At 29.4% G+C, this 26,376-nt stretch overlaps 1 protein-coding gene across 1 annotated transcript in view; it reads left to right on the top strand.

Moving 5' to 3' along the window:
- LOC126748460 (homeobox protein goosecoid) overlaps positions 1-18,663 on the top strand; it is a 47,530-nt gene extending 28,867 nt beyond the window's left edge. The window contains exon 4 of the mRNA XM_050457715.1: positions 18,487-18,663. Coding sequence (XP_050313672.1) covers positions 18,487-18,663 — 177 coding nt within the window. The remainder of the gene's footprint in view (positions 1-18,486) is intronic.
- The last annotated feature ends 7,713 nt before the right edge of the window (positions 18,664-26,376 follow it).

Genomic DNA, 26,376 nt, shown 5'->3' with positions numbered 1-26,376 from the left:
TATTAATAAGTTTTATAAACAGGGCATTATAATGTCTAAATATGCACAGAACGAATTGGCTTTGTCGATTACATAAGCTTATAATTATGTTATAATTAAAGAGTGATCGTGCCCATTAATATTATGCACGAAAATATTAATTTTTTTATTATTATTATTATATAATTTAACTAAAAATATAAGGTGTTTCATTTTTTTTAAATAATTTATTTGCATTAATATGTATATAAAATTAAATAAAATAATTGCCACATTCATTTATATATATATATATATATATATATATATATATAGTTTCAACATTTTCATTTACAATTTTTTTTATTTGGAAAAAAACATGTTTTCTTGGGAATTAAACTTTAATTAAAATCCTTTAAGTAACTTGTAATATTTAACAGAAAATTCTTTAATAAATTGCATTTAAAACTCACTGCTATTAAAAGTAATAAAGGTTTTATTTAAAATTTGTATTTTATGGGCTTTTATTTAATATTTATTTTTTGATTATTAGCATTTACATTATTCATAAACTATTTTAAATTAAGATGAGAAAACTAAGAACTTATTAATAAAAATTCAAAATTAAACGTAGATTGTAAAAAGAATTAAAATATTAAATATAATAAACAAGACATGGCCTTACATTACAATTTTTCCCAACTTTTAATTTGATTTGTGTGTTTGATGTGTATCAATGTTTTTATGATTTATTATTATGGCCACTTTTTTCAGTCCGATCCTGTTTTTTTAGACTCGCTAGAATAGTAGCTGGATAAAAGAAATTTATTAGGATAAAGATACATTTAGTTTTTATTGATTTTGTGATTCAAAAGACCAATTATCAAATTTCATCTGAGTTATCTGAGTACCAAGATCAGGCCACCTTTTCCTTTGCATTTCCGTCATCTAATCTACTGAAACTTTGGTTCATAAGAGTGGTTTTAGAAAATTTTCTCTAATCCATCTAGCGGTCATATGAGACGGTTTTTTAGAGAGCAAATATATGAATTACTGGATATTTTATGGATTTAATTATTTTCTTCTATATTAAAACAGTTCTGTCAAAAAACCACAAAATAAAAATTATTTTGGAGATTGTTTTTGATTGATTTGTTTTTCAACAACCAACTGCAGTTACTCCTTGAACAAAATTAAATTAATACTAATGCTAATATTCACTATCAAATAGATACGACAGGGCGAGTTTAATTAATAATTTAAATAGACAAAATTATCGCACCACTAATTATTTTGTCAAGAGAATTTAAATAAAAATAAATATCAGTTAAAACAGTTATAATATCTTTTCTCGTATAAAAAGCAGAACTGGACAAAAACTATGTTTATGCTTTATCATGGAACATGCTGCTCGTGAGGAGTGAGAATACATCCGCAGGAAAGTTTTCATAATTTGATACGAGGAATGCTGCGAAGACTTCAAGCGGTCATTGCAGCTAGAGGTGGCAATACACGTTATTAAGAATTTATTATGGGTCTATTGTTTTATTTTTGTATCAAAATTGAAGTTAGTGAAAATCGATGCTTTTCCTTGTATTAAATTTGGTTACTTAAATCTCGTTTTGTTAAATAGAATATAATTGTTTTTGTTAATTAATAATGCATAGTTAACAATGCTTATAAGTTTGCTTATTTTTTTATCTTTATTAAAAAAAATCTTTAAAAATCAAGTGGTGCTATAATTTTGTCCAGGAATTTATAACTGACTTTAGAGTAATGATGATAAAACCAACAAAACCGAAATAACATTTAATATCATTTAGGTATACACCGCCACTTCCGATAAGACTTAAGAAGAACTAGTACGATTCTATAATGAAATTCAACAAGTTTTGGATGGCACAAAGAACGGTGATATTACGAAAATAATAGAAATTGATTGAAAAGGGGAAAGTAAAAGATATTATTAGTGATTTTGGGTTTGGCACAAGGATTTGGAATCAAATTGATTACATCTTGATTAATGAACGTTACCAAAATTCTAAAATATCTAGAGCCTATCCTGGAACAGATGCAGTAACATAATTTAGTTATAGTAAGGCTCAAAGTTCTACTGAAGAAGCTAAAATCCCAGCAAAATAAAAAAATTCTGCAAACGTTAAACTTTGAAAGCCCAACAATGAGAAACACCGAACTAAGTAAGATCAAAACCATACTTATAAAGATATTAAAAAAAAAGAATATAATATATATTTTTTATATATATTATTATAAATACTAAAAAATAATTATGTCTATAATGAAAATTAATGATAAAAGTTATCAATAATAAAATTAAAATGCATAACCAAAATGGGTATGACTAGCAATATCTTAATATATATTTGTTTTCTAAAGAACAGGGCATTTATCTTTGGAAAGACATTAATTTTAATAATTATTTGAATGGTTTAATGACCTGGAACGAGTAGTAATGGATCATACGTAGTTGGGTATATATTTATTTTAACAGTATTGATTTCTATAGTCTAAATAACAATGAAGGGTGGTATTTTGAAGAAAAAAAACCAAATCGATCGTTTTTGCTAATTTTCCACTTAAATAATTATTGTGATAACAACACCAAAGTAAACCTGAATCTGTATTCTAACTCCAAAAAATTTCGTAGATCGGATGTTTTTTATGCAATTTTCATTCATTCTTATTAAGTAGGACTTATCGTATATCGGTCTTACGACGCTTAGATAAATTAATGAGTGCTGACTTTTGAGGGTGAAACATTAAGCCATTGTTAATACACCATTCTAAAAGTTCATTAGTGAACATTTATGTCTATAATAAGGTTTTCCTCATTCAGATGAGAAACTGTAAGGGAAGTGTCAGTTTATTTTATATTGTCTTAATTTATTTATGTCAACAGTAACGGGTTAGACACATATAAGTATACACATTTAAAGTAAAAAGACAGAGTCAACAAATAAAATTGAAGATGATTTCTAGAATATAAAACACAGAAAGTTAAATTTAATAATATCATGTTACAAGTGTACCTCTACAAGTTAAAAAGTAGCTTTACATGTAATTTATTTTGATATTAAATCAGCTTCTATTTAAAAAAATATTAAAATGCATAACCAAAATGGGTATATAAGTATATAAGCACTTATATAAATAAATTTGTTCCCTAAAGAATATTTGTTTCCATAGTGCTTGATGATAGTAATGTGTTAGATAGAGTTGAGTATATAATTATTTAGGCAGTCTTAATGAGTAACTAAATTAAATATAAAATATTTATTTCAGATGTAATGTGTTATTATAATTATAGTAATTTTACCAGTAAGAAAAAGTAAATAAATTCTAAATTAAAATACATTCGTCATATTTGAAAAAAAACCTGAAGATGGTTTGATATTTTTAAAAGATTAATTTAATTAGATTCTGTTTAAAAAAAATAAAATGCATAATTAAAATGATTATATAAAATTGTTCCCTAAGAAATTAAGCATTTAACCTTGAAAAAAATATTTATGTAACAACAATGTTAGATATTTTAACAGTCTTAACAAGTATCACAATAAATTTAAAACAAAAAATCAGGATTGTATTTAAAAAAAATAAAGTTTTTGATGGTTTTTGGAAGACGAACCATGAAACTTTAATTCGAATTATTCATCCATTTTTCTTAAAGAGTCTTTGAAAAAAAAATTGAACTCAAAGGAAAAGTCTCATAAATACATGATAATGCCATAACGCGAAACGCGTAACCCAACAAATAATTGCTGCATTTATGATATTTTGACTTTAAGAGTTTAATTTTGTTTCTTGTTATAAACCTTTATCTTGATGAGAAGTGTCTCTAAATATAATTTATTTTAATGTTAAATAAGAGTCTGTTTTAAAAATTATAAAAAAAAATTAAAATTTAAAACTAAAAGGGATATGATTAGCAGTTTCTTTATATAAGTTTGTTCCTTAAATAATGCAACTGACCTTGCAAAAATGTGTATTAAATAGAGGTTGTGTCTATTTAAAATGGAAAACATCTTAAAAACTACACTTAAAATCTTATTAAAGATACAGCTTGTCCTCAAATAGAAAGTATACACTATAATATACCGAAGGATCTAAATGATGCTTAAAGAATATATCCACAGATCTGGTCTACTTTTATAGAAACAATAGGTTTTTAATTAAAAATATATCTGTTTTCCTTTGACCTGCTTGCCAATATCTAATTCTTTATTTTCCTTAGAAATTACAAATAACTAAGCAGGTATAACAATAAATACAGTTGGCCCAGGATATCTGTGTTGATGAAAAGAATGCGGAAAAAAAATTCACATGTCAATAATTTTTTTTTAAACCTTTTATACCTCGAATGGTATCAATTTAAAGTATATTTAACTCCGAATTTTGATAAATATTTGTAACTCTGGTGGTGACGGGCATGCAATTGTTTGGCATTTCTTTATCATATTGTCTTGACAAAAAGACAGTTTATTATGTTTTTTATTTTTGTCCACGTATCGACGCCCTGTGTGATGGTTGGATCAACGTTCAAAAACGCAACGTTAAATTTCCTCATGTTGATATGGTTCAAAATGGTTTATAAAATATAAATAACTAGAAAGTTTTTGTAAATAATGGCAAGTAGTCAAACTAAATAATATTTAATCGCAAACAAAATACCTTAAATATATTTTCCTAACAAAAACCGCTTATTCATTTAATAATTTAAAGGCAGTATTTATAAATAATTTATTTTCGCATTTCCCCGCCTACAGCGACATTTAACTAATAAACCCCCAGTTTTTTTTTTGCTGGAATTTTATTTCCTGGGTCCTGAGCGTCGGGAGTCGAGCCGTAGCCCGGGGCGGCCTTAATGCCGGGCGATAACGGTGTAGCAGCGGCAGCGGTAGACTCTTTCCGGCGTCCGTAATAATTAACATTGCGTTGAATTTTTGATCTACTTGAAACAATGGAATGTTTTGAGAATAAACAAAATTAGCCCGGACTGATGTTGATACGCGGTAATAGAATAATCTGACTGGCGATGCTAAAATAGCAGTGGTTGCAAGGCAGCGTTCGGGGGGGTGCGAAGGGGTGGCTCGCATCGCCGGCTGAACAAGCGCACCGGCCGATCAACTTAATTGAATTAAAGCGGCCAAACTGGGCGGCCTTTTATGTTATACATCGTATGCTAGAGCCTTATTAGATTTTCCCATTTAATGTACTAAAATATAATCTTTTATTAATAAAAAACTTACTACAACCATATCTAAGTGATCGATGAAATTTGGATGCGCAATGAACGAACCCTTTGATGAAGACCGTGGCTCATGTAAAGAGCTCCGGTCTAGTAATAATTTACATCGCAGTGTTATAACCGAGATTAACTAAGTAGTAGTGACAGATATTTTTTGTGCATTTCAAATTTTTCAAAAATCCTCCATAACTCTTTTATTTTTTTTTAAATTAGAGCTAAATGTTATTGTTTATGATTAGGAATACATTGCTAAAAGATTTTTTTACATACCTTTAATAGTTTTTGAAAAAAATAAAAAAGCGCCCCAGAGGCTTTTCCCAATTGTCTGGAAAACTTAAAAATTATTTTTCTATTGTATCTGATTCACATCGACATATCAATTTTTTTCTCCAACCAATAGTTTTTTAGAAAAAAATAAAAACCTAAATTATGAACATTTTGGTACCCCTTTGGATTTTAAGAGGAAGACGTTTTTGGGAAAATTTTGTATAACTTTTTTCTGGTACATTTCTCAAATCTTTTTTGAAGCTGTTTGAGCGATTAGTCAATTTATGAAAAAAATTAAAATTTCTCAGAAATTTTTTTTTTCAAATTTTTTACCTATAAATTTACGAATTTTTTAAAATTCTCTATAACTTATTTATTTTGTGATTTATTTATTTATTTAATAGACGGGATCAACCCCATTACAAAAAAAAACAATATTACAAAGTTCAATTAGTTCAATAGTTACACCTAACTATACTTAACTTAGCTAAAACGTAGCTAAAATACAAATATGTTTTTACAGGCAAACCAACATAAAATCAACAGAAGAGTTTACACAATCTCTCTAATTTGATTCCTAAAACTAGACAAGCCAATGCCCACAACTTCAATATCCTCATGGTTGATATTATTTAAGGTTCTTTCGATAGGGGAGTGAGTGGCATAGTTGGTACTGTGAAAATGCAAAGCAAATAGTCGGTTTCGTCTCAAGAGTCTTGAGGGGACATTGAAGCTAATTCTACCGAGAAGGTCGGGGCATACAATCAGACCATTAAAAAGCTTAAATACAAAGGTTAAATCACCACGAATACGCCTTTCTCTCAATGTTGTCATAGCCAGCACTTTCCGTGCATCATCATAAACATGATCGTTTGGTATTTCCAAATATAATTTAAATAGACAAAATCTTAAAAGCTTATTCTGAATCCTTTCAAGGGCCAGACAGCTGTTCATGTAATAGGGGGACCATATCATTGAGCCATACTCCAATAAGGAAACCACCAAAGACATGTACACTCTCTTACAGGTCTCGACTGATAGCTCTCTACAGTTACACTGAACAAAACCCAGAACCCTGGAGGACCTAACCACTATATTATTTATATGTATATTAAAATTTAAATGATCGTCAAAATAAATGCCAAGATCTTTGAATGTATCAGAATACTGAACAGGGCTTCCCTCTATATTGTATGATGTTACAACTTTTTTACTTCTTTTGTGAAAACTAATATAATTATATTTCTTTATGTTTAAGAATAAGATATTGTTGACACACCAATCATTTAGCCTATTCGGGTCATTCTGTAACAAAATTTGGTCTTTGGGAGTCTGGATTACTCTATAAAATTTAAGGTCATCTTCAAACAATAAAAAGGCACTATTTTCAAAACATGTAGCTATATCATTAATGAAAATGTTAAAGAGCAATGGTGTGCAGTGTCCACCCTGAGGTACACCAGAACATATATTGATATTGCTGGATCTAGCACTACTCAATCTAACCTGCTGAGTCTGGCCTGACAAGAAGCTTGTAAACCAGGCAACTATATGATAGTTTAGTTATAATAGCGGAAAAACCCTAGTACTTAAGGATGTATTGATAATATCCAAAAGACGATCACCCACAACATAAGCAATATCGCAAAGAACCTGCTTAGAGATGCCACTCTCCCCACCACCAACGTTTTTTAGATTTTTAAGTCTTTCCTTCATTTTAGTCATCGAAACTTTATTAAATTGTGTCAAGGTATTCTGGACTGAAGGTGGTTCAATGAAATATGTTTGACCATTTGCTGCTGGTGGAATATCTGCAAAAATAAGATCAATGCTATTCACAAAATAATTATTAAATCTATGTGCAATATCATCCTCCTGTGTAATGATTTCATTTTCAAACTTTATTTCATTAGGCATGTTTTGGTTTTTTCCTGGCAAAAGCGTCTTCAGATTTTTCCAGAGTTCTTTTTGATTATTTTTATTTAGATCTATGGTATTCGCAAAAAATATATTCTTTTCTACTCTTATCTTGCTTACTATGGTATTTCTTATAGCCTTATATTCATTTCAAATGTTGTCGTTATTTTCTATGGCAGCCCTTTTATATAATCGATCCCTTTCCTGCATTTGCTCCCTTATATCTTGAGTTATCCGTTTTTTATCGGCATATTTCTGTTTTTGCATAATTTTAATCCTTGGGCACATACTGTCAAGAATTGTTCTAATATCTGTGTAGTATTAGCTAGTAAGTCAACATCTGAACTATTTCTATTCCGATAGCATGTAAGCAATTCTTCCTGAAGTTTATTGCATTTGTAGGTTTTAAAAGACCTAGTATAACTTACGACGAGTATATCCATTGGCTGTTCCTTCGATTGATCTATAGAAATTGATATAATAGAATGGTCACTAATTTTAGGAGTTTGATGTTATATTTGACTTTATGCGAAAGAGATTTGTCATTTGAAATTAAATAATCGACTTCTTTGGACTATTCTAAAAACTGTTTTTTAATAAATCAAAATTAAAATCCCCAAGAATAATGTTGGTGCAATTAAATCCACTAACTTGCTCTAAATTTCCCCCAAAAAACTCTATAAATTTGGCATCTTGTTTCTGAGGCGAATGGTACAAAACAGCACAAATATTTACCTCCACCCATAGATAGCTTAAAAGACAACAACCAGACATAATCATCAATAGACAATACAGACCCCACCTTATATCTAATATCGCTTCTAATAAGGGCCAAGACCCCCACCTGTTCTACTGTTGTTACTAGTGCATTGCTCCAAATTGTACCCATCAATAATCAACTCACATGGCTCAATAACCGGCGTTACGTGAGTCTCACTCAAAAGCAAGATCTTAGGCCTCCAGTCATTTACTAGTAAAATAATGTTATCTTTGTTGTTTAGATAACCGTGGCAATTAAAATAAACAATGTTGGTATTAAGTGCAATATTTAGGTCTAATTGCTACTTAATATATTTATTCCTTTGTAACTCTTCAATTCGCTTATAGGAATCACAACTAGTTACATCCCAAGAAACGTGATTGACGTTTAGCCTAAGACCATACTTTTCATTAGATACTACACAATTGATACACTTAACGCTACTTACATTACATTCTTTGACATCATGGGGTCCACTACACTTTGCACGCACTTTATTTTCTTTACACTCTTTCAGTAAATGACCATACCGACAGCACTTGAAATTATTTACCAATTGAATAATTTACCAATTTTTTAAAATCCTTCATAACTTCTTTATTTTGGGGCTTACCACTACATATTATTTTTTATCATTTGTTTTATTTTTGATTAGGAATACCATGGAAAAAGAAAATTTTCCATATTCCCAATTATTTTCGAGAAAATAAGAAAAAACTCCTAAGAAGTTTTTCCAATTTTTTTGAAAACTGTCGGACTTAAAAAAAAATATTTTTTTATTGCGTTTAATGGGCATTGACAATCCAAGCAACAGTTGTTTTAACAATTTTTTTCTTCAGCCAATAGTTTTTCAGAAAAAAAATAAAAACCAAAATTATGAACATTTTCCATGGATACCTGTTTGGATTTTTACATGAAGACGTTTTTGGGAAAATTTTGTATAACTTTTTTCTGGTACATTTTTCAAATCTTTTCTAAAGTTGTTTAAGCGAATCAATTTATAAAAAAAACATTAAAAATTCTCAGGATTTTTAATTTTCAAATTTTTTGCCTACAAATTTACCAATTTTTTAAAATCCTTCATAACTTTTTTATTTTGAGGCTTACGACTAAATATTATTCTTTATCATTTGTTTTGTTTTTGATTAGGAATACCATGGAAAAGGAAAAATTTCCATATTCCCAATTATTTTCGAGAAAATAAGAAAAAACTCCGACAAAGATGTTTTTCCTAATTTTCTTGAAAACATCTTTTTCTATTGCATTTAATGCGCATTGACAATCCAAGCCACGGTTGTTTTAACAATTTTTTTCTTCAGCCAATAGCTTTTCAAAAAAAAAAAATAAAAACCAAAATTATGAAGATTTTCCCATGGGTTTTTTTTTTTTGATTTTTAGAGGAAATTTTTTTTTGGGAAAATTTGTATACATTTTCTGGTACATTTTTCAAAAATATTTCATAGGACTATTTTGAAGCTTTTTGAGCGATTTATCAACTTGTACAAAAAAATTCAAATTTTTTACCTACTAAAAAAATTTTCCATCTTTCCAATAGTTTTCGAGAACATGAGGAAAAACTCCTAATTAAATTTAAAGTTTTTCTTAATTTTCTACAACTAACATGCTAATTATTCCCTTATAAGAAATTCCCTTACAATTAAAAAACTTAAGTTTGTATACTTTCCTTAAAAGTAATCCTGACTTTGGAATTCTATCCCAGATAGCATCTTTTGTCCAATAGACATTAATTGGACCATAATTAGTCCAATTATGTCCAAGTACAAGCATTAATTGGACAGCCAATTTTCGAAATCCAATGGATTACAGGTTTAGGATATTCATTTGTATTCTTATTATTGTCCAATGTTGAAAATATGAATTTCTAAAAAAAACATTAAAATTGCTTTTGCAATGCTTGATCTATTTTAAATTATTTAAAAAAAGCGATTAACGCTATTTGGCACCACAATATTTTTATGACAATTTTAGGACAGAAAATTCAATAATTTCATAATTTTAACAAACATATACACAATTAGATTTTAGTTTATTTAGCTGCTCGTTGTGTATTAACGCTAAAAGTACAAGCAGAGTTTTCAAAATGTGTAAAACAACGGTGAATAACGAACCACATTCTGAATGACGCATGTCAATGCTAAATCTAAAAAAATCGTATTTAGTTATTAGTGTATTGAGTCTGTAGTTCGTTCTTAAGGTAAAATAATAATTATTTATCATGCCATTATCAAAAACCTTTGAAAAAATATTCATTTAATACGTTGTAAATATTCAGACGTAGAAATACTTTTATTTTTTTAAAACATCCATGGTACTTAGTAGTAGGATACATGTTTATAATGAAATATCACCTGGTTCCAGCGGTAGCATTAGAATTGTAATATTTTAAGCTAAAGATATTCACTTGTTAGTAGGACATCAGAGTAAGAGATCAGAAGTCACTAAATTATTTTATTTCTTCCAGGCACTCCAATGAGAAAAATGTCAATTTCTGGATTTTTAGTGTATGCATTTTAATCATATTTTCATTTCTCACATAATTCCAGTAGTAGTATTAGTAGGTAAGATATAAGAACTGTGTCGAGGATTGTAGGAATAATAAAACTAAAATTAGCTTAAGCCCTAATTAATCTGACGAATGTAAGGTATCGCGTAATAAAAAATAATAAGATGTAAATAACAAAACATGAAATAAAAACAGTAATTAAGTATAAAAACAATATGTGGATTTTAAAATATAGAAATTTAGTCAAAAAAACAACAAGTAGAGTACAGTATTTTGTCGCCTTGATTTTCGAAAATTTAAATTTTCCTTTCTTTATTATCTAAAACATTCTCACTAGAATTGCTCGGTATTTTGCTCTATTTTAATGTATTACTAGAAATGATCCTAATATTTTGAACACTAGTTTGGTCGTCTTCATTTTGCTTATTGAGCTTCACCAGTGACACTATGAACTTTGAGAAATATCATATGAATATCTGCTTCATATTATCTAATGAAAACACAGACCAGGCCTTAGAACTCTATTTGAACAGATTTTTATTATCTATATTTTATCATATGGATATCCAAAATTTCAAAAATTAAAATTTAATCTTCGCCAACTGGTTGTTTTAACAAATCTCAATCCCGAGTTTACAACAAACGTCTGGATGTTTGATTGATTTTACCCATATTCGGAATTCATTTATCTTAAGTTCAGAGACAATGCGAACCTTTTCTGTGCTCGAAGGCACAAAGGCACTCCAGGATTTCATAGTCCAATGGTAAACAATAAGCCGGTTTTTAAAGCCCCTCGGTCATTGCTGGAATGGCGATTTTATTCACTTTTGTTTCCGGTTAGTGAATAAATTTTTACAATTGTAAATGAACGTTAGAATTTGATTTTATAAAGACGCGTTTCGTCGTGGCTTCCAGTAATATTTTGTTGGTATATAAGAACTTTTTGAACTTTATGTGAAAATATCATAATTGCAGAGGGATGAACTGGGGTAAATATTTGGGAAATCTAGTAATAAAGTAACAATTTGTCAAAAGATTAAGTTTTAAAAAACTTTGTTTCTGCCTTATTCTTATACTCAAATGATCAATGTATAGATTATAAGTGATACAACCAAACTGGATTTAAGTGTCATTTGCACACATCTATCGTACATTCTTAATATTAAATGCAATTAGAAAAAAACACCACATTAAAAATTTTGGTAGAATAGCGAATATACATACATACAAATTTAAAATGCATAACCAAAGTGGATCTGACTATCACTTTTTATATAAGTTTGTTCTTTAAATAACATGACGTAAAGCTCATATATATTAAGTTTTTTGTAATAAACTATATTTGAGACAGTTTCTCGCATTTCATAAATCTACCTTGACGTTTTTTAATTTTTATTCTGCTTGAAAGAAATAAGTTTAAGTTTGACAGAAAAGAGATTATATTTTTAGATTTAAGTAAATATTCACAATTGATATGACTGTTGTTTTAATATGAATTTGTTCTTTTAATAATATATATAGTTTTTTTAATAAATTTCACTTGAGACTTTTTCTGAGATGTCCTGGATCTATATTGACATTTTTCTTTAATTTTAAAAAATATAATAAGCCTTCGTCTGCTTAAAGAAAATAATTAAAAATTTCACAAAGCAGAGGTTATAGTTGTAAATTTAAATATATAACAAAAATGGATATGACTGTCATTTTTTATATATAAAATATATAGTTTTTAAAATTTTTATACCTGGATATTTGTTTTAATTTAAAAAAATATATAAAATCTGATTCTTAAAAAAAAAAATAAGTTTCACAGAAAAGAGATTATAGTTTTAAATTTAAATGCATAATAAAAATGCATATTATTGTCATTTTAATATGAGCATGTTCTTAAATTTAAGGTACATAAGCGTTAAATAGGTAATTTTTTTGACAAGTTATATATTGGACGTTTTCTGGCATTGGATTTATAAGGACAAGAATAGTCTTTAAAATGCATAACTATAATTTACATGACTGGCACTTCTTATATAGGCATTTCTATTAAATAATAAAATTTTTAATGAACTGATTTAAAAAGCGTATTTTTTTTGTTGTATCCCTACGTGCATTTAACCATATATACATTGCATTTATCTATAACCTGCTATAACAAATAATAAATTTTTTTCCGGTAATTTTAAATTCATTTTAAGGATAATGACCTAATTTTGGTATCTCTTGATTACATTAAAAGCGTACCTGGTTCGGTCGGTTCCAAAACGTGTTTAAAAAGCGGAAACTAAAACACCGTAGGCTAACTTATTCCGTTAGAAAACTTCGGCAAGATTTACATAATTTCAACATGGAAAGAAAAACAGCCGAATCGAAAATATCTGTAAAGATTGTTATTCTCGATTTTATCGTGGAGATGGTTATTTTATAATTTTATCCCGTTTAAATCAAGGCTTGATATCCGTCTAGCACAGATACTGAGGCCGCAGTCTCTTACGAAAACACTCGCCCCATTTGCTAAACTAACTAAACTGCTTTGCCTGTATTTATTTTACGGGGACTTGGATGGATTTCCCGCCGGAGCCATTTCCTTAAATTTAAATATTATGCCAGGAAATAAGGAAACAGATCAATTTTTCCTAAAAACGAAAATCAACAAAACGGGGGAAAACCATTTTGTTCTTTTACGAATTAGTGGATTAATTTAAAATAATGCCACGGTCAATCAGCAAGGTATTATGAATTAATATTATGATACATTTATAATAAGAATCCATACCGAGGTAGTAGGATTAGGCCATATTAGGATTTAAAAAAATTGTATATTTATGACCCATATCCCTTTTTTATTTAAAGAATAAACCAATTTTAAGAAAATGACAGCCACATCCATTATGGTTATGCACTTCGAATATGTTGTTCGTTTGGATGTTATTGTTTTACATTTTTTTAAATATATTTCCCGCTTAATCTGATTTTATGTAATTTATTAAATATTGTCTAAATAAATCCAGAAAATGTCCCAAAAAAATATTCCTTAAGTACCGTTAAGTATTTTTAAGAAAATGACAGTCATATACTTTTTGGTTATGCATTTTTTAATCAATTTTTTAGAAATTATAGCAATTACTGAAGTAAATTAGGAAATGCCAAAAAATTGGTTTTCTCTTAAGCTTTCTCAGTTCTATCCAAGAAAAATCCAAGAGATGCCAAAAAATGTCCGAATTATAATTAAAAAAACAAATATATTTTAAAAAAATGATAGTCATATCCTTTTTGGTTATGCATTTTTCTTTAATTTTTTAGGAATTAAAAATATTACTATATTTTTAAGCTTTTTTGTTCTGCATATAATTCTGTTATATAAAATAAATATACACTACATTTATATCATTTATATAAAATTCCTGGACCAATTAGAAACTAATAACACGTAGATAACAATTGATGTTTTGAATTAAAAGAATTATTGTATATATAAAGGATTAGTTAAATACAAATATAAAAGGAATAAACGTTAGCCGTCTTTTTATACCTCCATTTTGTTTACCGGTATAAAGCATCAAGTGTTCAAAAGCATTTCATTTCACTTGTTTACTACGGCTGTCGCTTGTTAATATTGTCAGCTTTCTGCTCTAAAGCAAATAATACCAATTATATTGCTCACGGTAACGTCAAAGGCGAGTTTTAGCTCAGTTTTATAACGATAATAAGTCCCGACTTTTGTCTTTGATGTGACGCTGTGAGGCGCGATTTACCAGCCATCCAGCCAAAAATAATTCCAATTTACTCACTTCTCATTACAATGCGAGGCATGAGATATACGTTATCAATCCGCTCTTCCGGAAATACACCTGCGTACAATATTGTTCGAGGGGCCTTTGTTTCAATAAAATGTCGACAGTCGGATGTGGCAAAGCGCTTTTGTGATTGAAAATCCAAAATGGTGAAAAACAATGAAATCGTTGGCATAATTTTATTGCTTATGATGCTCACTTTATTGAAATTACTTACTTGAAGTTTTTAAATTTTGTTTATACTAAACAGTGACTAAGTATAATATAATTTAGAGCCCGAAAAATATCATAAGGCATAACGTAAATGGACATGAAGTTCATTTTTCTTTTGTGGACTGACTTGCTGTAGAAGTTTGCTACTTTTTGGTTACTTAAGTTTTTAAATTTTATGTATAGTAAATACATATTGTACACGAAGTGCAGTGGTGATACACCTGTTTTTACTTATAGGCTTCATCAGATCAATAAGTAAATTAATTATTAAAAAGTAATTTAATTTTACTTATTAGTTTTATCTTTATATTATACTAATTAGTTTATTCAAAGCAAAAGTGGCTAATTAAGATATAGTTAAAAAACCCAAATATTTAATTTTAAAACTCCATAATTAAAAAAAAATTAAACCAAAGGATTTTTTTTAAAAATTGTGCTTTATATCCATTTAAGTTATGAATTTTACTTAATATCCTGTGACCTAAAAGAGCCAATGAACTTTTTTCTTTAACAGATATTTTAACAAATCCCTGTTGGTAAATATAGGGTGCTTTATTTAAATTATATTTAATGAGCAACTAGACTTAAAAATTTAGAAACAAATAGAAGAAAGTCATAAGAAAAGACTGGAAAAAAATTTTAATTACGTAGAGGCTCTCGTGAATCTAGGGATGCCAATGATCAATAAACAAAAAATTATTATTAAATGTGTATCATACCACGTAATTTTTTCTTCGGATTTTTAACCTACAAATTGTAGTTAATTTAAGATTTAGTGAATAGTCAACGTAATCTGATGGCCTGGATCTTAAAACGTTTAATTGTTAACGCGTGTTTTTTATATGGCACCTTGAATATGTATTTTTTTACTAAAATTAGTTATTTAGAAGTGTGCATCATAACCATTTAAGTTATGCCAGAAATTGTATATAATAAAGACAAATTTTCTCTTGACTAAGTGTAATATAATTCATAACCTGAAAAATATCATAAGGCATAACTTAAATAGATATTAAAATTTAATTGTTTGGAACTCATTGGCGCACTTATCTTATTAAGGGTGAAAGGTTTAAGCCGACATAGTGGCTCTTAAAAATCTAGGGACTAATTTAATCTAAAAAAATTAATATTTATTTTATAATCACCCTAATCCGACGGACTGTATCTTAATATATGTAATTTTTAAAACGTTTTCTTTATATGGCTCCTTGAATATATAAAAATAATATTTTATAACTAAAATTAATTAGTTAGAAGTGTGTATCATAGCCGTGATAGTTATGCCAGAAATTGTTTGTACCAAAGTATTATCTAAGTTGTATCTTACACAAGTGAAAGGTTTACGGCTACTTGGGGACGCCAATGATCATTAAACAAATAATTATTATTAAATGTGCATCATATCATGCAAAGTCATTTCTTTTTGGGATTTTTTAACTAAAAAATTTAATTCATTTAATACTTATTTTATAATCACCCTAACCCGACGGCCTGGATCTTAAAACGTTTAATTTTCAACGCGTTTTCTTTATATCGCAGCTTAAATATATATACATAATATTTAAGAACTAAAATTAGTTTAGTTAAAAGTGTGCATCATAGCCATTTAAGTTATGCTAGAAATTATTTATACCAAAGACAAATTTTCTCTGATAAGGCATAACTTAAATGGCTATTGTGCACTTTAAAATTTAATTATCTTATAATTTTATTGTTTGGAACTCATTGGCACACTTATGTACCTTAACAAGGGTCAAAGGCTTTAGGCTATGTAGTGGCTTTTATGAATGTAGGGACCCCAATAATCATTAAACAAAAAATGATTATTAAATGTGTATCATATAAAGCAACGTAATTTTTTTCTCGGATTTTTAACCTAAAAAGTTCAATATTTATTTTATAATCAACCTAATGCGACGGTCTGTGTCTTAAAATATTTAATTTTAACGCATTTTCTTTAAATAGCACCTTGAATATGTGTAAATAATATTTTACAATAAAAAATTAAACAAATATGGAAGTGTAAATCATAGCCATTTAAGTTATGCCAGCAACCTCTATTTGGTATTTTTTTCCTACTATTCCCTAATGACTCCCAAAGTCATATCAAACCTTTTTCTTGAAAATGAGCTGTTGAGGTTTTGTACTGAGATGGATAGAATCCTTATTAACTAATAGGTGTCAGAGGGTGCGTTTTAGTGGGTGTAACTCAGAATTGGGTGTCACTGCGGGTGTGTCTCAGATTTCTATACTTAGTCCGCTGTTGGTTTTAGTATATATAAAGGACCGAAGTATGGATGATGCAAATCATTTACTGATGACACTATGGTCTCGAATTGCACAGATTCACATCTCCTCAGAATTTGGCAATTGTTAAAGCATGGTGTGATAATGTAACCATTTTCTTTTAATTGGTTTCAAAGAGAAATATCTAAAATTTCAAGTATGGATAATGCATGTTTGGGTCCATAGCATATTAGTGTCACAAATTGTAATACATTACTGAATAAATAAATAAATAATAGAGAATTTTTTGCTGATGATAAATTAATGTTTGCTAAACACATTGAACAGCTTGATACTAGATAGGCTTTTAGCTGTTTTGAACAATTAAGAGCGTGCTAAATAAGAGTATTGCTAAAAATATTTACCTTGCTTGAGTGTAGAGGATTTTGTAATTTAATTTTATGATGAGTTACCCTATCAATATTTAATACCAAAATTTTATTAATAAAGTGCACATGAAGCGCTTTAAAATTATGCTAAATTTTTTTTCTTAAACGAGCATCCAAGTTATGTAAAACCATTTTTTTGGGCTTTTATTTATTGCTAGCTTTTATCCTAATATTTAACAGATTTTCGGATAAGTAATACATTTTAAATAAAATTTTTATAACAAGTTACACAGCAAAAAAACACTTACACCACAAAATATTTAATGATAAAGTGCGCATCAGAGCCATTTAAATTATGCATCACAATTCAATTTACGTTGAGTTTCAATGCAATGATATTTTGTAACTAAAATTTTCAAATAATCAAATAACCAAATAAAGATCTAATCAAATTTAATTAATATTAACCTAAAATAATCCATAGAAGTTTTTGGTCCTTACACGTAAGTATTCCGATATCATTCATTAAATTAAGTGGCTAAACTATTATCAATGAAAACAGGCTGAACCTCAAGCCTCACCCCCTAAGCCTTCTTAACAGGCTTTACCATGAAGAGCCTTAAAGAATATCACTCTCTCACTCCGTCGGCCGTTTTTAAAGTAAATAAACACTCAATTTAGTTCAAGTTAAGAAGGAATTTAGGAGGGAGCCATCCAGCCTTTAGTCTCTAACAATAACATATTTAATACCGCCCCATTGTTCAATTTGGAATTGGCAGTTAAATCCACATCGGGAACAACCCATATCATCGCATTAATAAACACAATTTCTCTGTTTGTTTTAGGTTATATCGGGAAGCGGGAGTATATTATTCGGCGAAGGATTATTTTTGAGGGGAAAAGGCAAACGGAACGGGGGCGGATTGCTGCTGCGAAACCGCCGTATGAACTAATCATATATGAATAATGAAACTGCAAATCGGGCACATTGTTCTGGGTTTATGTTCAAGAGTAAACATAATTTGTGGGATTTTCCTCGTTGCAAGGGTTTTCGCATTTATTTATTCAAATATTTATTTTTATCAAAATTTTCAACCACATACGATTTTTGAATAAAAATGTCTTAAGGTCTCATCATTTAAAAAAAATTAAAAGTAGTGTATATATTGTTTCAGGTGTGGTTTAAAAACCGCCGAGCGAAATGGCGAAAACAAAAGAGGGAGGAACAAGAAAGACTGAGAAAAATGCAAGAAGAAGACTCACGGTCCAACTTAGAATCCCAAAGGATCTTAGCACCCCCGACAACACAACAATTTAGTGACGAAGACTCTTCGGACCTAGAGGTCGCTTAAATCATATTTCTTAATCAGTTAATTTTTTTGACAACGTACAAATTGTTATTTAGTACTTTTACGTACTGAAGGACATGTGCTGCTTAGCTATTAAATTAATTTCCTGATCACACATTTTCAGACCTTAAAGTGATAGCTTAGATTCAATTGATACACTGTAGTAATTAAATGCTGAAATTGCGCAGAATAAAAAAATAATTCTACTGCGCCGACGGACTAAGTCTAAACCAATGCATTAATGTGTTAAATTTGCATAGAAACATAACTCCACATCAGCGTAACAGACGAGTTTTGACGTTTTGCGCATTTATGCCCTCTACTAGAATGTTCGTACTGTACTCACGAGTTTTCCTTTAGTCCCTATATTTTCAGTTCTACAGAGGGTGACTTTGAAAGAAAATAAAGTAAAAATGCGTGTGGATTTTTCCAAACAAAATATGCCATAACAAGTAAAAATCTTCATCCGCGTTTTTAATGACTCAGTATCAATATGGTCTAATTACATTTTTTTGTGAATGTTATATAAATATTTTTGCAATTATGTGATGAATAAAAATATCTTTTAAATCTAGTCATTTCGATGTAAATATTTATGTAAATAGTTAATGTACAGTGTGGTTGTAGGGTTAATAACGTGATCCCGTTTAGGATAAAATGTACACATTAAGGAGAATAGGGTTATTTGTTTTATATCACATGGATATTTAATTCAATCTTTGCCGAATTTAAATTTAACCCTTTTTATGACGATAAATCCTTTGTTAATCATTAAAACATTTGAATCAACGATTAACTTAAACAGTATTGTTAAAAAATACACATTCAATCTGTAATATATGATTAGGTATAATATTAACATAAACCTATTACTTTAGAAATCTTTAAATAAGTTATTAATGTTTATCTTACTGATTATTATGAAGAGTAAATAAAAAGCAATGTATGGAAATATATGGAGTATTTTTTTTATCAACCTTTTTCTATTGATTGAAATTATTGTTACTGTAACACTGTTTAAGAGATACAACCAATTTACTTTTGGTTCATTTCTGTTAATTCTTATTGGATAAAGTTCGTAGTCTTTGGTTGATAACTTTTGACATGTTGATCCTGCAAGAAAATCTAATTGCTAATAGCTAGTAAAACTCTGTACCCAATGCGAGTAGAAATATCAAAGCTGTTAAGCAAGACATTCATTTCAACAGAGTTGCGACACAAAAATCACTAATAACTTCTTTCACGGTTGATTTACGATCATAAGCATTATAAGTAAAGTTAAAAAGTGTGTCATAGTGAACTCATTTCTGTTAAAATTATTTTAATCTGATCAATCATTTTTGAGATATAATCAATTTAATGATGGTTCACGTCAGCAAACCCTTACCAGGTAAAGGTCGCAGTCTTTGGTTGATAACTATTGATATACTAATGCCACGATAATTAAATAAGCTTTATTTGATTAATATTGATTTGCTATAAAATGCTGATAATAGCTACTAAAGCTCTATACCTAATACAGTTGAAAATATCAAAGTTGTTAAGCAAGACATTCCCTTCAACATGCAACACAAAACTCACTAATAACTTCATTGGCAGTTGACCTAAGATCATGAGCATTATAAGAAAAGTTAAAAAATGTGTCACAATCAACATAATTCTGCTAAGATTATTTGAACCAGATCAATCGTTTGTGAGATATAACTAATTTAATTTTGGTTCACGTCAGGAAATCCTTACAGAATAAACCTCGCAGTTTTTTGTTGATAACTTTTGATATACTGATGCCACAATAATCAAATAAGCTTTATTTTAATTAAAATGATATGCTCTAAAATGTTAATAATAGCTATTAAAGCCCTAATCCAATACGACTGGAAATAACGAAGTTGTAAGACAACACGTCCTCTTTACCGGAGTTCCGAAACAAAAATCGCTAATAACTTCTATGGTAGTTGATCTATAATCATAACCATTATAAGAACAGTTAAAAGATATATCCCAATTAACAGGATATTTTTTTAAGGTAATTAAGCGTCGAGATATAATCAATTTAATTTGGTTCACTTCAGCAAACCCTTACTGGGTAGACCTCACAATCTTGATAACTTTTGACATACTGATGCCACAATAATAAAATAAGCTTTGTTCTATGCTCTATTTAGTTTTGATTTACGTCAGCAAGCGCTTGTTGAGTGAAGCCTTTAGTTTTGAATGATTAATTATTAAAAAAAAAATCATTAGCTCTATACGGATGATACTGAAGTTTAAATAATTTAGAAAACTAATAAGGGAAATATTGGACTCTTTATATGTTTTTTAATATGTGAAGCCTAAACCAGAAATGGGGTTTGTTTAGCCCTATTGCTGACTGAGCCAGACAAACCCTAAAAAATGCGCCTTAACTCAGATGCAATAACTCGTACTTTGTCGTGTTGAATGCAGGGTTGTGACAAATTAGTTGCCATTCAATTATTTTTTATAAAGCTTTTGTGTTTTTTCCCTATTTAGCAATATCAGGATAATAGATTATATATTTTTTGAATATTTTTTTTTCCATATTATAGGAATATATAATTTAAAAAAAAATACATACATGCATATTAATATATAAGTTTTATGCCTTAAACGACGACATGCAAAACGTACCTGATAAATATTTATAAAAATAATTTATAATAAAATATTTTCACGTGGCATTGGGCAGCGTTAAAATAAACGTTTCGCAAAATAATATCGTTTAACAAAAAAACAATAAATAGAAAAACCCCGACGGGAAGCTACATATTTATTTATTTAAATTATTAAAGACCATCAACATGCGTATTTTTGAATATAATTTTTGTACGCTCGAAATTGCAACAAATTCAAGAATAAATTTAAATAAATCATTTGATGTCCCTAAGGAATGGCAAATCCTCCAATGCAAAATGGTTTTTATTATATATAATTAATGTTTTATAAATTTGTTCGTTAAAAATGTATAAACAATGAATACAATAGTAAAAATAGCTCTTAAAAGCACATGGTATAGGAGAATGTGCTAATAATCTGATGTTAGTACAGATTCTATTAAATAAAAAAGTAGTTTACATATTATTTACATGTAAATACATTCAAGTAGGTGCATGTTTACATACACACCCTTTCGAAAATTGCCGATTTGAATATTGGCTAGAATAAAATTGCAACTGGAAAACACACAATTTTATGTTTGTATTACTTACATCAGTCAATTTAAAAATTCAATTTTATATTCGCATATTTATGCTCCGGTTTATAAAATACACGCGAATCTCTTGTTTATTCTTTTATAATCGAAAAGCAATTTTTGTTTTTCTAACATTATAACTAAGCTGCCATTATTTTTTAATAGACCGGCCCTGTGTCTTGTTTTAGTCAGCAATTATAATGTACGTATGCAGTATATGAGTTTTCCATTTATTTATAAATGGATATTTTGTTTGCGTTACTTTTGTTTTTAAGTAATTTGTAAAAAAATAAAACTCTATTAATTTCGAAAGTTCAATGATAAAATTTAATTATTTTAGAATAAGCACCGTGGTAAATAATATTGGTTTTGCGAGCTTGAAATACCAAACATAAGAAATGCAAGGGATGAATCTCTCACTAATATCGGCAAGTATTTTAATTATACAGTGAAAGATTACGTAAGTGCAACTAAAGCCTACTGCGACGGCGCACCGTCTACCTCCACCATATCGATCATGCGTACTAGAAAATACTAAATACAGGTCTGTAGCCTGATATAATTAGTTCAAAGCTTAAGAAAATGAGAGGTTGGGTACTGTTTTAATTTTTGTGAATTATGGACGAAGAAAGAAAAATTAATAAATGTTAATAGTTTATTAAGAAAATGTGGCTATAAAAGCCTATTGCGTCGACGCATAGACTTCTTTAACCACCTTAGGCATGCGTACAAGTGAGACGTTAGGAAAAAGTGAGGTTTTGTACTGTGCTTTAATTTTGTTTTTTGCGTCAAAGAGGAAAACGGTCTATGAAATTCGAAAGTTGAATAAGAACAATATGCCTATAAAAGCCGTCTGAACCTACTGCGTCGCCGCGTGAGTTTCCCTTACCACCTTAGGGATGCGTACAAGCGAAATGTTAGATTTAATTGAGTTTATATAAGCTTCTAAATTTTTTTTATTGATTTCAAACTGTTTATAGCATAAAAGCAAAAATAAATTTAAAAAAAAATTGTTAATTTAATAGCTTACTACTTTCTAAGTACTACTACTTACTACTTTCTTACTACTTGCTATACAGAGTGTTTCAGAACTATGGGATCAAACTTCTAGGGGTTGTTCAGTGCAACAGTAGAATCCATTTGAGTATAGGAACCCATGTCCGGAAATGTGTCACTACGCCACTACGGCCCTAAGACGCGTTTAAATTTAGAAAAAATATCAATTACCTAAGTAGGATCTGATGCATTTATTTTTACATTTTGTATATAATACCATCACAACAATTCTTCAAAATATCTTCCTCCAACCTCAATACACCGATTTAAACGCCGCACATGATTTCGGCGGACTACACTAAAAATTTGATCCTCGTTTTGAATGATTTCAAATGCTGCTGTTATTCGACCAATTGATTCTAGCTCTGATTCTACTAGAGTTTCGTAGACTAAAGACTTTACATGTCCCCACAAGAAAAAATCGAGCAACGTTAAATCGGGTGACCTAGGAGGCCAAGAAAGTGCTCCACCTCTGGCAATCCAACGGTGCTCAGCAAAGCAGATAAATAGGTCCTCTTAACCGTTCCGGTAGAAGGTATGGCCCAATTAAATAATCATCAACAATGCCTGCCCATACGTTGACAGACCAACGATTCTGATGTTTTCTTGGAAAAATTACATAAGGATTTTCTTCGTCCCAAACATGGCTATTCCTACTATTAAAAATACCGTGTCTCTTGTGAAAGAGGCTTCATCGGTCCATAAAACATATCGTAAAAAATTTGATTGTGAAATGATGTGATCCAGAAGCCGACGACAAAATTGAACTCTAGGATGATAATTGGCTGCAGTCATACCTTGAACTTTTTTGGAAGTGGTAAGGATGGAGCTGTTGCTCGTGTAGTACCCGCCAGACAGTAGCGTTACTCATATTCATATTCTTAGCGACGTCACGTGTGCTATTTGATGGTTCATCGGCAACTCGCTGAAGCACCTCTTCTTCAAATTCGACCGTTCTTACGGTTCGAGCAACACCAGTATCATGCATCTTGGTCTTAAACATGCCGATAAACCGCAATAAACTTTTTGTATCCAGGATGCTGTCGTTCGGGATAATGTTCATGATACAACCGCAATGCTACTCGTGCTTTGCAGTTTGTTGCTCCGTAGGCCAAATGCATATCCGGCAATTCTTGATTGGTAAAGTTTTTCATTAGCAATAAATGTTTAAAAATTGTGAGCTATAAAATTTTTAAACATGACATTGAGAATTGACATTGATAAGCGTTGATTTTAAACAATTGTTGTTATGGTATCATGTACAAAAGGTAAAAATAAATGCAGCAGATCCTATTTAGGTATATAGGATTCTTCTGTTGCACTGAACAACCCCCAGAAGTTTGATCCCATAGTTCTGAAACACCCTGTATATAAATATCTAAGAAGTGTATAAATATATAAAATTTTAAGTAAAACACGATAAATGATACTTTTATCTCTCCTAACGGTAGACATGACGTTTCTCATTCCGCCCCTTTTAATTATTGTATTAACTTTTACCAAACTTGAATGAAATACAAATATTGAAGGAAGTACGCAGGGAGAAGGGCGCGAAACTTGGAAAATAGAATAAGTCCGTTTTCTTTCCCATTCTTAAGTAATTATTGTTCTACGTCTCGCTTAATATTTAGTTTTCTATAGTTAATTTAACCTAGTTAGTCTTAATGTATCAATAAAGGAAGGGTTAAGAGCAAATACGCGGGTAATCGTGGGTAAAATAAGTGTATTAAATGAAATCAAATATAGGTAACTTAAATAATTTATATTGACCCTCTGTGTAAACGTGTTATAGAAAGCTTTATTAGGTACAATGTTATGAGAGTGACCTCCCGGAAATGTACTATTAACGTTTATTTAGTAAGACAATATTTATTTATATAACTGTTAACATTTCAAATAACCTTTTTTATTGGGCAAAAATGTAAGTATAATTTACTCATTGAGTTTCTCAAAAATCATATTACTTTATATTTTTTAACAACAAATAGGGTTATTATCAAGTATCTTTTCGTGTTACGCTATTATTTGTAGATACATAATTCTATAATTAAACCAATGTTTATTCTTCCAAGAAAAACATCGTAGTAAAAATTTTTTTATGAATTTTTTGTACGTAATTGTAAAAGATTTTATTAAAGTGTGATTCTCTCGAACTCTAACCCCTTTTCTGAAAACTCAATATTTTGTAATAAGCATAGAATATGGTATCGAAGGCCTTTACAAGATTCACAAATATTAACATGACTGACTGTGGACTTCTTTACTTTTATTTTGTAATATTTATATCGCCAAGAAATACATAATACAGTAAATCAGTGTCGAAGAATGAAACATAAATGTCAATGAAAGCCTGCGCATGCGCTAGAAAGTACCACTTTATTACAATAAAAATAAGCCTAATATAAAGCAAAATAACTCAAGCGAATAATAAGAATACAGAACCCTAAAGAAGATCCAAAGAAAGATCTGAAAAGAAAGTGTAGCGCACATGCGGGTCACCGGCGCAGTAAATATTTACCGACTAATTGAAAAATTGGCACAGATCAAATAAGCAATTTGTCGTCAGGTATCCCGTTCTTCGTCGAAATGTCAAAAATATTTTAGGTGCTCCGGGGTGTGTGCGGGACAAAGGCAGCTGCTTTTGTGGACATTTTCTATAGATGAGTGTTTGCGGAGCAGTTATGTGCCCTCGACAACGTGTAGTCGATAGACCCTAATTTGAAAATTAAGTTGCCGTGAAATTTTTGCGGCTGTTGCTAGTGTAAACAACACACATTTTAATTTTTATACCTGGCGCGTAGGTTATGACTTTACGATCAATCGAACTTTAAAGTATATAGCAAGGGGTACTAACGAACATACTGTTTTGAGCGATATCTCCTAGTTAGATTAGCAAATCAAATTAACGTAAGGTATGTTGCTTGCAACTCATTCTTCCAGGTCTTTTTTTGTATTTAGTACCAATTTCCAGGGACTTGGAGTAATTTGTTTTCGAATCCTGGAATTTTATAAAAATTTTTGAAATTTTCAGGCACATTTTTCTTCGATTCCTGGCATCAGAACTAAATATTTAATCCTGATTTAATTTCTCGTAACTTCCAGGCATTTTTTCTCGTAGTCTTAAAGCAATTCTTTCTTGTCCCATCATTTTATGTAATTTTTTAAAATTTTGAGGCATTCCGACTCATTTTTCTTCGAATTCTGGCACTTGAATTCAAATTTTTAAATAATTTCCCACTATTTTGATTTAATTTTTTATAACCTCTAGGATTTAGAGTATTTTCTTTTCGATTCCTGGCATTTAATGTAATATTTAATATCTTTCAGTAATGCATACATTTTTTTTTAATTCCTGGCATTTTATGCAATTTTTTATATTTTTCATGTATCTCTTTCACGCGTTTTCCTTCGATTTGTTGCAATTGAATTTAATTTTTATGCATTTATAA

The sequence above is a fragment of the Anthonomus grandis genome, chromosome 22, assembly GCF_022605725.1.
Source record: "Anthonomus grandis grandis chromosome 22, icAntGran1.3, whole genome shotgun sequence".
NCBI lineage: Eukaryota > Metazoa > Arthropoda > Insecta > Coleoptera > Curculionidae > Anthonomus > Anthonomus grandis.
This window is presented reverse-complemented; position numbering and strand designations above follow the sequence as displayed.